This window comes from Micromys minutus, assembly GCF_963924665.1.
Source record: "Micromys minutus genome assembly, chromosome: 1".
In the NCBI taxonomy this organism is placed as follows: domain Eukaryota; kingdom Metazoa; phylum Chordata; class Mammalia; order Rodentia; family Muridae; genus Micromys; species Micromys minutus.
In genome coordinates this window covers 28049281-28066011 of record NC_137969.1, presented here as the reverse complement: position 1 = coordinate 28066011, position 16731 = coordinate 28049281, and the positions used below count along the sequence as shown (strand labels likewise).

Below are 16731 nucleotides of genomic sequence, written 5' to 3'. Positions count from 1 at the left end.
GTTTTGTTTTGCTTTTCAAGATAGGGTTTCTCTGTGTAGCCCTGGCTGTTCTGGAACCTTCTCTGTAGACCATGCTGGCCTTGAACTCATAGATCTGCCTTCCTCTGCTTCCTGAGTGGTGGGACTAAAGAGGTGTATCACTACTGCCCAGCTTGGTTTTAGTTTTATAAACCTGTCCTCTCCACTTTCTGTTTAATGCAAGATTAACTATGACATCATCTTTTAATTCAGACAGTGGTTCCTCCACTTCACACCTTAAGTGCCCTCTCTTTTCCAGAGAACTTATGTCAGCAAGGTGGAGTTTGAAGTGTTTGTGACCTTTCTTGTTTTCAGGTGTGTGGCCAGAAAGTTCCTGTATTTGTGGATGCGAGTGACCTTTGGAAGAGTGACCCCCTCCCGAGCCAGGTACTGCTGTGGATGCTCTGCTGCTGCTGAGCTTCCTCTGCTTTTGTTCTTTTGCTTTTTCATTTAAAAGATTTCTCCTCTCTTCTGCTAGGTAGTGGTAGGGCACACCTTTAATCCCAGCATTTCAGATGTAGTCTCTAAATTTGAGGCCAGTCTGGTCTATAGAGCTAGTTCCAGAACAGCCAGGGCTACACAGAGAAACCCTGTCTCTTGTCCTTTTATTTTCTCACCAACATTATCACCACCATCATCATTAGTTTTTTTTTTTTTTTTTTTTTCCCTTCCTTTTAAGACAAGGTCTGGGGGCTGGAGAGATGGCTCAGTGGTTAAGAGCACTGACTGCTCTTCCAGAGATCCTGAGTTCAAATCCCAGCAACCACATGGTGGCTCATAACCATCTGTAGTGAGTTCTGATGTCCTCTTCTGGTGTGTCTAAGACAGCTACAGTGTGCTCACATAAAAAAAATAAATTAAAAAAAAAAAAAAAAAAAAAAAGACAAGGTCTTCCTTACTTTGTATTTTCAGCTGGCCTGGAACTCACTATGTGAACCAGGCTGGTCCCTTGTTCAGAGTGTTAGGAATAAGGGCATGTACTTTATTGTTGTTTTAACAGTACGTGTATAGGTGTGGACATGTGGATGTGAGTGTAGATGGTTTCAGTATTGGGAAGTGGGGGTCAGATGTCCTGGAGCTGGATATATAGGACAGGAGGTTGTGAACCATCCAGGGTGGGTTCTGGGAACTGAATTTGGGTCCTCTGCCAAAAGCAGTACCTGCCTTAAACTGCTGACCCACCTCTTCAGCCCCCGGGTTTTGTTTTATAGTAAGCCCCAACGTGACTGTCATTGTGACAAGTATGCTAGATTCTCCCTGTCCCTTACTACTGCTGGCAGGCAAAGACAGTCCCTCGTATAACCTTATACTGGAATGAGAATTTCATGCATATTTGTTATCTTGATGGAGTTCTGAGGGAAACCAAAACCCCACGACCTCCCTGGAAGCGAAGGAACCAACCCAGGAGAGAAGCACATGTGCTCACACGGGATTGCTGACACGTTGTCTCTGTAGAGGGCAGACCTTGTGGAAATGTTGGTATTGTCCAAGGAGTTTCAGTGAAGAGCAAATCCCTATGCTGTACACTATTCCTCATCATAACACACATCTATGTGCATGTTAGGATTCGTCAAGGTAGCCACCACCCTGTGCTGTAACATCAACATACATGTTAGGATTCATCTGTAACATCAACATACATGTTAGGATTTGTCAAGGTAGCTACCACCCTGTGCTGTAACATCAACATACATGTTAGGATTCGTCAAGGTAGCTACCACCCTCTGCTGTAACATCAACATACATGTTAGGATTCATCTGTAACATCAACATACATGTTAGGATTCGTCAAGGTAGCCACCACCCTGTGCTGTAACATCAACATACATGTTAGGATTCATCTGTAACATCAACATACATGTTAGGATTCATCAAGGTAGCTACCACCCTGTGCTGTAACATCAACATACATGTTAGGATTCGTCAAGGTAGCCACCACTCTTTGCTATAAGTTTTGGTTGCATTGGTTTAGCTACAACACAGACAGGAAGGAGCAAGTTTCATTTTCTGGCCACCTCTAAACGTCAGACTGTCCTCAGTGACCGGTGTCTGTGGGGCATTTATCACAACCATAGTGCCATCTTTTGTGTCTCCCAGGAGCCCGTTCTTTTCCAGCTTCTGGATGATTCTTGTCTGATGTTTCCCTCCTGAATTTTTGCTACTTCTAACGCTTCTTCCTTGGTTCTTTGCACTGCCGTGCACCGCCTAACTGTGGTCCTCTGGTGGCTCCCAGTGAATATCCTCAGCCCAAACCTATAGCCCCAACACTTGCTTCACAAATGTGACAGTTCCATCGGTACTACACTTAGCAAGCCCGAAATGATTTTGTTGTTTGCTTTTTTATTTGTTCATGACAGGGTTTCACTGTGTGGCCTTGGTTGGCTGGAACTTACTCTGTAGACCAGGTTGGACTCAAACTCAAATATCCAGCTCCCTCTGCCTCCCAAATGCTGGAATTGCTTGGCTTCAGAATGACATCTTGGTACCTCCTACAAGCCTCCCTGCTGGTGTTCTCCCTCCCATCCCTGCAATTAGCATGAACCAGTTCTCACCCCTCTGGGTGCAGTAAGTTAAAAACCTGGGAGTCATCCTTGACTCATTCTATTCTGTTCTGCCAGTTTAAGATGCCCCAGATCACACTGATCTAACATCTGATGTACAGAGAACCCAGCACCTGACACAAGGAAACCCCTCACTCCCTCCTTTCCGGTCTTTTTGTCAGTCTCTGCTCAGTGGATGGTTGAAGAAACCACTCATATCATTTTGGTCAGTTTTCAGTTGCTTTCAGTAAAAGCAAAGCCAAATTCCTGGTATGGTGGGCAGGCCTTTACCCCTACCACCTTAGGAGGCTGAGACAGGTAGGTAGATCAGATTACAGTCAGCCAGGCAGACACACTGTGAATCTCCATTCAAAAAAAGCAGCAGGAGAGGCAGCATCAGACTAACTAACTGACCTTTGTTTTCGTACCTTATTGATTTATTATTATTATTTATTTCTTAAAAAAGGTTGTATTTTTAATTTTTATGAGCTCCTCCTTATTTTGTGAATGTTCCTTAAACACACCTTTAATCTCAGCAGCCAGGAGACTGAGGCAGAGGCAGGCTGACCTGAGTTTTCATACCTCCAGTTCTAGGGTATCTGATGCCCTCTTCTCTCAACCCCCCCACCCCCAGCTGTGAGTGTGGTGCACATAGGAACAAGCAGGCAAAGCACTCATACATAGATAAAAATAACTACAAAACAAAGCAAAACAACAACAAACAACTGTGGGGCGCTGCCTGCACATTCTCCATTACAAGATGGCGCTGGCATCCGGCTGGAGTTAGCAGTAAACAAGTCATGTGCGCACGTGCTGGGGAACTTTACACTCCTTGAGCTCTGCCTCTCCCGTGGCGTCATAGGGCCTGATGAGTTTCAACCAATCAGGGGGCTCCACGTCCAAGGTGAGGACTGATCCCTTTATAAGGGGATGGGCTAGATAGTTCGAGGTCTTCGTCTTCACGTGTTGCAAGCTTATGCTCTGCCTCTCGAGAGCATTAAAGTTTACCGCAGAAGAATCCTATTTTGTGTGCTGAGTCGTTCTTGCTGGCGAGATGGTTGCGCGGGACAACAAACAAAAAACACTACGTCCTTGTAGCTTTTGTGTGTTTGCATGTGTGTGTTTGAGACAGGGTCTCTTTGTGGTTCTTGCTGTCCTAGAACTCACTGTGTAGCCCTGTCTCTGCCTCCAGAGTGCTGCAATTAAGGGTATGAGCCATCACACTTAGCTCCCTAGAAGTTGTCTTTATTTATGAGGCATCAAAAACCTGCTTTTAGAAGCTTTTAGGTTTGTATATGTGTGGAGGGGGGAACTATAAATCAAGGGTTTCTGGTGGGGGTGGAGAATCTTCAGTCGGTTTCTGTGCTGGTTAGTTGGGTTTTGTTGTGTTTTAAATTTTCTTTTTATTTCATGTGTACCAAGTATGTGACTGGTGATCTTGAAGTTTAGAAGAAGGCATCCAATCTCCTGGAACTAGAATTGTGAATTGTAAGCCACTATGTGGGTGCTGGAAACTGAACCTAGGTCTTGGGAAGAGTAGCCAGTGCTCTTAGCTGCTGAACTATCTCTTCTGCCCCCGGTTAGTTTTTGACTATCAACTGGACAAAACTAGAGACACCCAGGAATAAGAAATTTAATTGAGAAATTGCCTCCATCAGATTGATTTGTAGGCATCTCTGTGGGACATTTTCTTAATGTTAATTAATGTAGGGAGGGCCAAGTACACAGTGGATGTTGCCATTCCTAGGCAGGTAGACCTGGGCTATGTAAGAAAGGTAGCTGAGCAAGCCAAAGGAAGCAGGCCAGTAAACAGTGGTCCTCATTGGCTCCTGTTTCAGTATCTACCTCCATTTTTTTTTTTTTTTTTTTTTTTAAATTTAGTTCCTGCCTTGGCTTGACAGGTCCAAAGGAAACTAAAAGGCAGTTCAGATGTCCAGACATGAGCTTACACTGGCCTATAGGAGGGTTCCTGAAGAGCTTGTGAAGTGTTCAGCCTGCCAAATGGAGTCATTTTCCTTACTTCTGGCCAAAGGCCCATATGGGTCTCCAATTAACATATACCTGTGGCACCTGTCAGTATATGAAGGTCTGAGCTGGCTTCCAGGCTCCCCAGTCTCTCCTTAACAAGTACTTGTTATATATCTCAAAGCCTTTCCTTCCCCTAGGAATTTATCATCACAACCTTCACTCTTCCCACTGTGTTCTCTTTGTGCTCAGCTCCTGCTGTGCTTTCTGACTCTGACTCCTGTGATTCTCCTTGTCTCACAGACAACCCTGGTCAGCCACATCGGTCTGCTGGTTATATGCAGTCTACTTTTTCTTTGCTCTGGACTTTGCAGATGTCTGGCTGTTCTCTCTCTCCTATCTACAATACAACCTCCCCATACCACAGAGTGGTCATGTTGTCAGTTTATAGAGAGTTCCTATGATGATGGACTGTAATCTAGAAGCCAAAGAATCCCTTTTCAAACCAAGCTGTTTCTAGTAACAGAGCGGGGCTTTAATAAAATCTGAGTCTGTGGAGGAAGAGAGGAAGGGTGGCAAAATGAATTCCACAGAGGGAGTTTCTGTAAGCTCCAAGTGGGAGCCGAGAGACATGGAGCAGGAGGGCATAGAGACCTGTGAGTCTTCCAGGATGGAGCTGGGAGACAGGAGGGACAGGGTCACAGAGTCCCTCAAGGGCTTAAAGAAGCTGAAGGAGGGTTTATCAGGAAGTGCCTAGAGACGGGTTCCAATAGAGGGAGGGGAGGAAATGCCTTAATAACTAGAGAGTTGCCTACGTAGTGTGGCTTTGGTAGATGTGGCAGGCTCCAGGAGCTGGACAGAGGACACCCAGTAGGTGAGGAGGGACAGATGGTCAGAGCAGTTGGAAGGAAGAAATGGCTGATGAATAAGATTTTAGAATTTGGAACCAGATATGATGGGTGGCAGAAGCCAGCAGAAACAAATGATTCGTACACACTTTAAGGCAGCCACATCAGCAGCTTGAGTCAGTTTGGAATGTTGAGATGTGGGTATGGCTGAAAGGTAAGTGTGGCATCCTCAGGAAGGGAGTGGTGTTTGGAGACCCTTGTATGTTGGAAAGTAGGTCAGGTGTTGAAAAGACAGTAATAGGTGACCTGACCCGAAGTTATTCAGGTATGAGAAGTTGAGCTGCGGCCTGAGGTACATTCTTATATGAATGCATGGAGGTGTAGCCTTAAATGTCTTTTAAATAAACATTGATTTTGAATGCTATCTTTCATACACTGACTCTAGAAGGCCCAGAGATAAGTTCTGAGCTCTGGCCATCAAGGCAGCCATAGCAAGCAGTGTTAGCAGTGGTGGCTGGCAGCAGCAGAGAAAACAAAAGCAAAATGAATAAACAGCACAGAAAGCTCACACACTCAGAGGAAGCAAAGCATGCATGTGGTGGCTCCTACATTTGACTGAGCTTTACTCATTCCCGTCTTGCCTCATGTGTGTACAACAAAACTTGCAGTCACACCAAAAATATAGACCCATCCACAAACCTAGACAGACAGAATTTTCCAAGCAACCAGGACCAGGCAGGTCACAATGTCTTGCTTTTGGATGTTGTAGTTGGATGGTGAGAGGAGGATCATGTTCTGCTTTAGAGGGTTTTGGGAGCTCCATTCTCAGGGATGTATTTGGAAGGCTGGCAGGGGAAAGGGTATGTCACATTGTGTAATTTGGAGGAGAACTGTCAGCCATCCTGGGGTCAAGCGGATAGGAGGAGCAAAAGAAATTGAGGCTCTCACTTTCGCTAATAGGTCCCTTCGCAGCAAGAGGATGGGACAAGTTGGTACCACCAGGAAGGAGTGGGTAAGGTGAATGCCCCTAAAGATACAGCGAAGCAGTTTGGTGAGGCAGGTGAGGCCATCCATCCCCGCTCCCTGACAACAGGGGAGTAAGGACAGGCAGGTTTCTAAAATTCCATCAGGAATGAATAGGTGGCTCTGATGTCCAAAAGGAAAGAGATAGATTACCCTGATATTGTGTACCTGGGGCTTCTTGTCAGAGGTGGCAGTGGTGAGGCTAAGGGAGCCTAGACCCCCCCAGTCATCCATGGCCAGGCCTAGGAGGTCAGCTGAAGGGATCTGGGTTTGATGTCCTTATGCCTCAAGGGACATGGGGTCAGACAGCATGGCATCTTGGACATAGTCCTGGCGGTTTACAAGGGTTCGGACAGGCCCATGTCCAGTGATCCTCCTGACCGCATTTGAAGCAGGGACTTTGGAAAGCTAGGAAGCCTGTTGCTGTGGCCACTTGAAAGGTCTTGACTAGCATGTGGTGGTTTTGGTTTTGGGTCTTTTCATCTCTCCCATGGTATACCTTAGAGGCCACTACTAAGATTCTGCCTGTGGCGTCAGGGGTCCTGTCTCTAGATGTTTAAGTTTGGCCCTAGTATCAGGAAAAACTGGAAGAATCTGGGATTTCTGGATGCAGATATTGGTGTATTGTATGATGGTCTTTATAAGGTGGTCCAGGAATTGGGATGGGTTTTTGTCTTTGTCCTGAGTGACCTCTACGATGCTTTCATAATTTACTGCTTTAAGGGCAGCTGTACAGAGACCAGCAAGTTATACACTGATTCCCTAGCAAGGATGTCCTTGGGTATTGTAATTTCATTCAGTGTCCTGGTCAGGGACTGCCTCAGCCCCCTGGATGGTTGGCATTAGTTTTGGTGGATTTTGTTTATATGTGCCCTAGCCTGGTCCCAGACTTATCTGCTGTCCTCAGGGAGGTTGTTGGTGAGAAGCATATAAACATCATAGAAGGTGAAGTTGCAGGATTGGGTAGTGCACTGGAATTCTTTAATGAAGGTGGAAGAAGTAGTGTGTAGGGCCCCATTCTCTCTTCTATTTGAGAGAGTTCACTTAGTGAGAAGGGGACATGTATCCTGACCAAGCCATCCACCGCAGCCACCTGCAAAGGGAGAACTGTGGCAGGTTTAGCCTGGTTAGGAGGTAGGGGGTCCCATGGCAGAGTTGGTGTGAGTAGTGGAAGGACTAAGGGCTGCATGGGCTGAAAGTGGGTGCCTGAGAGGGTTGCTTTGGGTGGCCTGTCGCTGAGGGAAAGAAGCGGGAGGGAGGCTTATTAGCATGATTGAAAGTGGTGGAGGAACCATCTGGCTGCATACTAGGAGGAGCTGTTTTTCTGAAGTTGGCTTAGGCCATGTGGTCACTTATAATCAAGATGGGAGTGACCTGACATGGCAAAATCCATCCTTTCTAACCCTAGGAAAGATGGCTGTAAGCCCTGTGGCTGCCTCATCCCAGTGGGAGGATAGTAGCTAATATGGCAGCAAACCATGTGTTCCTTTAACATTAACATTACCTATGTGTAGATTTTAACTATCAACCCGGGTTGATATGAGTTTTTTAAGTTAACCCTTTTGTTACAGATTTTGCCGGTTTTTAATCATACCCAGCATGCTTACAGATCTTGAGGTAAGATTTATTCTTTAGCAGAAGTTTTAGAGAGTTAAACCAAACCCAAAAGAGTATGAGATGAGTAGCTACAGTCCCCACTGTGAAAAGTCTGTCCCTTTATTTTGGTTTGCTCTTCTTTCTCTGTCACAGTCAGGTGGCTCGCCTGATATGGGACAGAGATTCTAGAGGAAATCTTTAAACAATCAGGCTTTGATCTAGAGGGGAGGCAGCCATACCTCAACTTCAGAACCAGTTTTTGATTGAAGTGGGAAAGCACAAAATAACAATCTAATGCCCTCATATCTAAAAGACACCTGCCTGAATCCTTGTAAAACTGAATCTAGTAAACTGAGACCAAAGAAAGATGGGAGGAACCTTTTGAGCCTAGGCTACAGAGAACACTGCAGAAGGGAGCTGAGAGATGTACCTGCCAGCAGAGAGTGTTGGGAGTACATGCACCCTGTGGCTGGCCTCCTCCTTTGCTTTCTTCCCCTCCTGCTAGTTCTGGCTCTTGGTTTCCACAATGCAATACCTTACACATTCATCAAAGGTAATTCAAAACACAGGACATTTACAGTGTGTCGTGGTGACTGGGGAGACCAGATAAACAGTGTTTGGAGCTGAAAGACCTCCGCAGAGGAGAGACCCTCACTCAAGTCTCGGGATAACATGACCCTGAGAACTCGAGAGAGACCGTCCTTGCTGCAATCACATGAGGTTTATTGAAGTCCAGCGCTGGGGTCGAAACTTGTATCCCACGCAGGGGTAGAGGAGTTCGACCCCGAGTGGCTGAGAGAAGGGGTTTTTAAGGAAAGCAAACCACATCCCGGGAAGGGGGGGCAGTGCATCATTGGAGAATACCATAAATACCAGTGAAGAATCATAAGGGAAATACCTGGTTTCTCAAGATTGTTTATAAGTTGGAAATTACCAGTGAAGAATGACGAGGGGAACATCCGGTTTCTCAAGATTGTTTATAAGGTGAAAATATTTAACTTTTATGTTTTTATGGTCAGTCAGTTTCTGAAACAGAGTCACCCTCACCTTAGGGCCATAAATTCTTTTATGGTCAGCCAGTTCCTAGAATAGAAGAATAGTATTGCAGAACTGGCTAGCCTACATTTTTGGCTCTACTCTACCTGCTAGGGGTCTTCTACTTTACTTGTTAGGGGGTCAGGCTTTATCCTGGTCTTTCAGAGCGAAGAAAGGAGAAATAGGGAGTGTGGAATCTCTTTTTATTTCTCTGATCACTTGCCCAAATATTATTAGGATCTAGGATGTCATTCGATGGCCCTTTGTATTGATTATCTCAGGGGTATTATGGTATTGTGAAAGTGAATACGTTTAGGGCCCTTCAGGTCAGGTGTCAGGTGGAGAGGCTGCAGGTTTTTTTAGGAGGCATCCCAAGGGGTAATGTGAGCTATGGAAGACACCATTCCCAGGGATGAGAGAGAGGAAGGAAAATGTCACTGCAGCCTGCAGTCTCTGGTGTCCCCAGATCCCAAGGGGTGGTGGTGGGGAGCTTTCCAGGGTAGAGATTTCCAGGGTAGGGATTTGTGGGATTTCAAGTCCCGAGCCTGGAATTTTTACTCTGTAGGGTGGGGGTGGGGGCTGGCCATAGGGCAATTAGAATGTTTTGTGGGTGGAACCTGGTAGTCGGAGGTCCTTGGGGGAAGAGCCTGGCCACTCATGTGCCTGGAAGCACTTACTTTTTTTACCCCCTTAACTTTTTCCAAAATTGTACTGTGCTTAAATATGACTAAAATAAATGACTGGTATCAGAGTTTGAGCCAGTGATAGCTAAGTGGAGCTGAACTGAGTTTCCCTTCTGGTCTTAAAGCCTTCAGGACCCCTCATCCCAGTCCCACGCATGGTGGCAGATACCTTTAGTCCCAACACTCAGGAGACAGAGGCAGGTGCATCTCTGAGTTCAAGGCCAAGCCTGGAGCAAGTTTCAGGATAGTGAGAGATGCTACAGAGAAGCCCTGTCTTAAAACCAACCAACCAGCCAACCAACCAACCAAAGTAATGGAACAAAAACAAGAACCCCCCCAAAACAAAACAACAAAACAAAACCAAAACTCGGAGGTGACATTATGAGACAGGGAACCTCCAAAGATTCAGTTGAGTTTGGTCAGCCAGTGTTTACAAATGGCCGTGAATGTTGGGGGGGAGAACTTGCCGTAACCTGCAGAATTATGAAAACAAAACCGGAAAGTGATGACAGGCAGCTTTATGGCTTTCTTTGATGGCCTTTCTGGCATCAGCACTGACACTTTTTTGTTTTTTTGTTTTTTATTTGAGACAGGATCTCAATATGTAGCCCAGGCTGGCCAATGTAGACCAGGCTAACCAGTCTTAACAGAGATCCTTCCTCTGCCTCCCATACTGGGATTAAAATTATTCACCACCAAATCTTATCTTTCCTTTTCTTATCTCTTTCTTCCTTTCTTCCTTCCTTCCTTCCTTCCTTCCTTCCTTCCTTCCTTCCTTCTTCCCTCCCTTTCTTTCTTTCTTTCTTTCTTTCTTTCTTTCTTTCCTTCCTTCCTTCTTCCCTCCTTCCCTCCCTTTTCTTTCTTTCTTTCTTTCTTTCTTTTTTTCCTTTTTCTTTCTTTCTCACTCTCCCTCCCTGCCTCCCTCCCTCTCTTTCTCTCTCTCTCTCTCTCTCTCTCTCTCTTTCTTGCAGGCATTTTCTTCCTTAATACTTCTTTGGTCTCTTACGGTTATAATTAATCCTCTCTAGACTTGAACTAAATTAGCATATATGTTCCTGTTAAGGAGTGGTGTTTTATTAACATTTATAGATGAAATGTATGGCTGGAAAGATGGCTCAGCAGTTAAGAGCACTGGCTGCTCTTCCAGAGGTCCTGAGTTCAAATCCCAGCAACCACATTGTGGCTCACAACCATCTGTAATGGAATCTGATGCCCTCTTCTGGTGTGTCTGAAGACAGCTACAGTGTACTCATAAAATAAATAGATCTTTAAAAAATTAAAAAACAAAACAGGGGGCCTTTGAGATGGCTCAGGTGCTTGCTTGTTGCCTGGTATGATAACAAACTCCGTTCATCCTACTACTCTGGAGGCAGAGGCAGGAGGATCCCTATGAGTTCAGGGCAGAGCTGGTCTACAGAGTGAGACTCATGACCATCAGGCTACACAGAGAAATCCTCTCAGAAAACTAAAAGTGGAGCTTGCTCTCAAGCCCAGGACTTGGCTCCGTCTCTGGAACCTGCACTGCTGCCTATGCTCATCCTCACACAGTTCAGAGGGCAGGAAAAGTCTCTATTTAATGTAAAAATTCAGAAACCGTTGGCAGTTACGGCAGTTTACCTTTCTATTATCAAGTTTGTGTATGACTCGTGTGACTGTGCACATGCCATGGTACATGTGAGCACCAGAGGACCACTTTGTACTGTCACTTCTCTCTTCATGGTCCCAAGATCAAGTCCAGGTTGTCCAGCTTCGGTGGCTTTATCTATTGAGTCATCTCACCTGCTCCCCAAAATCATAGTTTTTGGTTCCCTCATAGTGTGTGAAGATTTCGGCTTTCCGTGAGTATCAGGTCCTTAGTATGGTTGGTTGTCTTGGTCCTGGCGTATGTCATACTGAGCTGTGACCTGACAACCAGTGTGTCAGTTCCTGTGTTCTGATGTCTTCCTTGAGAAGGTAAGGGCAGTGTGAAGCTGACTGGGCAAAGATGTCACTCCAGCTGCCTCACATCAGCTCTCTGATGTTCTCCATTCCCTCAGGTTTTTCCATGAGCAGAAAATACTGCAGAAGGTCTTTGGAGGATGGAGGGAAGAATGGTGGATCTCCCAGAGGGAGTGGAAGCTCTGCGTTCGAGCTGACTGTCACTACAGGTTGGCTTTTATGTCTTATTCTTTATGCCTATTGAAATGCAGATTTTACACGGTTTCACACAATTACTCAGTATCTTGTTCCTGTTCCAAAGGAGTAAAGTTTTGGATTGCTTTCTAGCTTTTAAAAAATCCTTTTGAGGGTAAGTAAATCCTTACTTATTTTTAGTTATGTCTGTGAACACACATATGCATGCTCCTCTGATTCAGACAAAAGTTAGCCGTGCTGAGGATTTGGGAGCTTTACTCATGGATTCCATATATTTCTAAATCTGAGAGTTTTGTTTTGTATAATGATTAGTTCTAGCATAATGATTTTGATCAAGAAAGGGTATGTCCCACATTAGATGTTTGGAAAGTAGGCTGGATCAGGTAGCTGAACAAGAGAGCACGTGGTTACGCTTCACAAGGTCATAAGCTAATTCCTAGCACCAGAAGCACAGTTTGAAAACCAAGAGGACGAAAGAAGGATCTTTAATGCCACTCACATTGCAAGGAATAAATGGAGAGGAAAGTAAAATGAGGGCAAATGAGGTTACTTAGCAGGTGAAGACCCTTGCTGCCGCCTGACTGCTGGATCCCCAGAACCATGAAGGAGAGAGCCAGCTTCCTTCTGCACATTGTCCTCAGACCTCAGCACTTCCACTGTGGTCAGACCCCTCCACACAATTAATATAATAACACAGTTCTGCTTTGTTTTGTTTTGAGAAAGGGTCTCTATATAGTCTTAACTGTCCTAGAACTCTCTCCGTAGACCAGGCTGGCCTAGAACTCACAGAGATCCACCTGCCTCTGCCACCCAAGTGCTGGAATTAAAGGAGTATACCACCATACCTTTGGTTACATAATTCCTTAAAGATACATTTTTACAGATTAAAAAGCAAAAAAAAAAATTATACCTATGTTTGTAAGATGAGATTCAACTCTAATATATAATTAGTTCAGATTGGAAAGCAGAGTTGTCTGGGAGCAGTGAAGTGCCTCTCCTTTAGTCACATGCTGCTGGAGAGTGATTCCTTTAAGGAGAAAAGTTTGACTGTAGTTGGAGACAGTGAATTTACTAAGGCCTTATGGGCTTGATTGGTTTAGGACCTTTGATGTTAATACAGGAACAGTGTGTCTGATGTGGAGCTGAGAGGGTTCGGTAGGAGTGCCTTACACTGTGGAGCACAGTGGGGCAGGAAAGAACTCACTGTGCTATGGAGAGGAGGGAAGCTGGTGTGTTAAGCTATTTTATATGTACGGGGGCTTTACCTGCATGTACGTTTATGTACCATGCACACAGAATACATCAGAAGCCAGAAGAGGGTGTTGGATTCCCTGCCATGTGGGTGCTGGGAACCTAACCCAGTTCCTGGAAAAGCAGTCAGTGCTCTTAAACATGGAGCAATCTTTCTAGCCCCAACTATTGTTTTCGATGGTTATACCATCAAGGGTCAGAATAGTCCATTACTTCCCAAAGAAATCCTTGTGCTAATTTTAGGTAGCACCCACATTCCAAACAACTGTAACGTCTACTGAGCAATTCTGTCAACTATAGCTTTCCCCTTCTAGAACATTCCTAAGTGTACAGGCGACTGGGTAGGAGTTACTTTGTGGTCTTACCTTAAGCCCCATTTGCATTTTGGTTCCTCAGATACTACTTGTACAACCTGATTTTCCAGAACTGGAAGACCTTTGTGTACCAGCAACGGGAGATGAGGAAGAGGTTTCAAAGAGCCGAGCATCATGGTGAGAGAGGGGAGAGTGTGTCTCAAGACACTTTGACTAGTTCTCCCAGGATTTCTGGGAAGGAGCATCACCTGGGTAAAGCAGAAGACATGCTTGATTTCCTTTCTATGTAGATCTAGTTGACTGTCCTGTCTGATCAGATGCTGTGTTTACATTTTGTGTAGTTTGGGTTCATTAGGCAGATGTGTGAGCTGACTGGACCTGGCCTGCTGGTTTGCCTTAAACGCAGCGAAGCATAAGTTCTCTCCCATAGTGTAGACTTCCTCCCTTCCCTATCCTGGTGTGTGTGTTCACATCTCCCTCTGAATGTACGCTGTAGTTAGGAGCCTTTTGTTAAAGTCATGATTTGCAGGTGCATTCTCCTACTCTGTGGTTTGTCTTTGTATCTTTTTGGTGTCTGTTGAAGTTCTTTCTTTTAGAAGTTTATTTTATATTTACTTCTTCTATATGTATTGAATGTTTTGCTGCATGTATGTCAGTGTGCCATCTGTGTGCTTGATGCTTATAGAGGTCAAAATGGGCATCTGTTTTGGAACAAGAGTTATTCAAATGGTTGTGAGCTGACATGTGTGTGCTGGGCATGAAACGTGGGTCTTCCTCAAGAGCATCCAGTGCTAGTAACTACTGTGCCACTGCGCCAGCCCTATCAAGATCTTTTAAATGGGGTTGTTTGTGTTCTTATAGAGATTTGAAAGTTTTGTTTGATCTTGTTGTTCTGGTGTTGAGGATATATATTCTAAGGCAAGCACAGTGCTAGAATGATCTCAGCTGTTTGGAAGGCTGAGGCAGAGGTCATATGAACTTAGGAACTCAAGGCAAACCTGGGCCACAGTGAAAGACTCCTTTCTTAAACAAACGTGTGTGTGTGTGTGTGTGTGTGTGTGTGTGTGTGTGTGAGTGTGTTCATATCTTCTTCTGTGAATGTATGCCATTATTGTGAGCCTTTTGTTAAAGTCATGATTTGCAGGTGTTTTCTCCTAGTCTGTGGTTTGTCTTTGTATTATTTTTAACTTTGATGTTTAATTGATCTATTTTTATTTTTGGATTATGTTATTAATATCACATCTTACCTGTCATGTCTGTGAACACTGTAACCTAAGACCACAAAGATCTCCTGTGGTTCTGAAGATTTGTAGTTTTACATATAAGCTTTGTGTATCTTGCAACCTTGCTAACTTCATGTTTGTTCCAGGAGTTTTTCTGTAGATTCTATTGGGATTTTAAAAAGTTTTTATTTTTATTTTATGTATATGACTATTTTACCCGTGTGTATGTATGTGCACTACATGTGTGCAGCGCCTGTAGAGTTGATGAGAGAACTTCAGATTCCCTGGACAGGTGGTTGTGAGCTACCATGTAGGTGTTGGGAATTCCTGGGTCCTCTGCAAGAGCAGCTGGTATATTTAACTAATGGCTGAACAGTCTTTCCAGCCTCTCTATTGGTTCTTCTGTAGATACTCAGACTAACTGGAAGTCAAGACAGTGGATTAGAGGTGCCTGCTGCCAAAGCTGGTTTCTCATGGAATTCTGAGGGGTCAAACTCAGGTCTCCATGCTTGCACTGCAAGCAGCTTGCTGACTGGGCATCTCCCCAGCCTTCCTTCTTTTTTATGGTGACACAGGGTCTTGCTAAGTTGTTCAGGCTGGCTTCAATCTTATCATCTCCTTCCCGAGTCTCTTGAGGGAGCTGAATTTCTTTGTTAAATGTTTAGTAAAATCTGATAAGGTCCTCTATACCTGGATTATTTTTGTTGAAGGGGTTTAGCGTGACTTCAAGCTTTGGTAGCTGTAAGGTGATTTATTCTCTCTTTAGTGAGCATCCAAGGAATCATCTCATTTTAATATGGCATCAGGTTTATGAGTCAATAGTTTTCTGTTATTATATTATATGGAATCTATAGTCATAAAGTCACAGTCCTCTTGATTTTTACATTCAGAGACCAGACCTTGCTGTACAGTTCCTGCTGATGTAAATGCTGAGGTCATGGGCACATGACCCTTAGAGCCCTCTTTCCTTCTGAGAATGATCATTCATGTCCATCTGCCTGTTTTATTGAGTCCTAGCTTCTTTCTGTGCTGTGATAAAATGCTGACCAAAGCTGACTTGGGGAGGCATTTTATCAAGGATGCCAAAGTAGGAGAGCAAGGCAGGAACAGAGTTAAGGCCATGGAGGAAGTCTGCTTCCTAGCTTGCTCCCCTTGATTCTGCATTGTGTCCTGTAAGGCGAAATAAACCCTTCCCATCTCAGGTTAGTTCAGGTCATTGTTGTATTGTAGCCATAGGAGGTAAGCAAGAGCATCAAATAATGGGTGTCTGTATCCACGGTCTTCTCTGTGGCTTTCCTGTCTCTGGTGCCTTCCTTGATTTGTAGTTCTGTTGTTATTTCGAACTTACTTCTGCAAGATTTGGTTTGGATTTGGCCTTCTCTCTCTAGATTCTTTTTGAGACAGGATCTCACTATATACAGCTCTGGTTAAACTGGGACACATCCACCACTCTTAGACACGTAGCCATCTCTCCATATTGCGTCTAGATTAAAAAAATGTATTTACTTTTATTATTTTTAATAATAGGCACATCTAAAACTCATAAAGATCAGTCTGTCTCTGTCTCCTGAGTGCTGTGTTTTAGGGCCTTTAAGTTAAGAAAACATTTTATTTGTGTACATATGTTCATACATGTACAAGAGTACCCATGGAGACCAGAAAATGTTGTTCATTCACATGAAATGGGGTTATAGTTGTAAGCTTTTCAAACTGGGAACTGGGAACCAAACTTGGGTCTTCTGGAAGAACAGTACTTGGTTCCTTTATTCTTTAATCCCAGCATTTGGGATTCAGAGGTAGAAGAATCTCTTGTGAATTCAAGGCCTGCCTAGACTTACAGGACAGCCAGTGCTACTTAGAGAGACACCAGAAAGGGGCACCACGCTTAACCAGTTATTCATCTCTCCATCTTGTTTTAGATTCAAAAAACTATATATTTATTTTTATTATTTTTAATGTGTGGGTGTGCCAGCTGATGGTGAAACACACCTGGAATCCAAGCACTTGGGAGGGAGAGACAAGTGGTTCTCTTGAATTTGAAGCCGGCCTGGTCTTCTGAGCAAGTTCTAGGATAACCAGGATACACAGAGAAACCCTGTCTC

The 16731-nt window shown here is 44.4% G+C and overlaps 1 protein-coding gene across 1 annotated transcript in view; it reads left to right on the top strand.

Annotated features, from left to right (window-relative positions):
- The window catches only part of SFI1 (SFI1 centrin binding protein), a gene marked incomplete at its 3' end in the record, with an annotated part of 61035 nt that overhangs the window by 7791 nt on the left and 36513 nt on the right, over nt 1–16731 (top strand). Inside the window, exons 4-6 of the mRNA XM_080936238.1 lie at nt 334–405; nt 11745–11855; nt 13489–13583. Of these exons, the coding sequence (XP_080792364.1) occupies nt 334–405; nt 11745–11855; nt 13489–13583 (278 nt within the window). The remainder of the gene's footprint in view (nt 1–333; nt 406–11744; nt 11856–13488; nt 13584–16731) is intronic.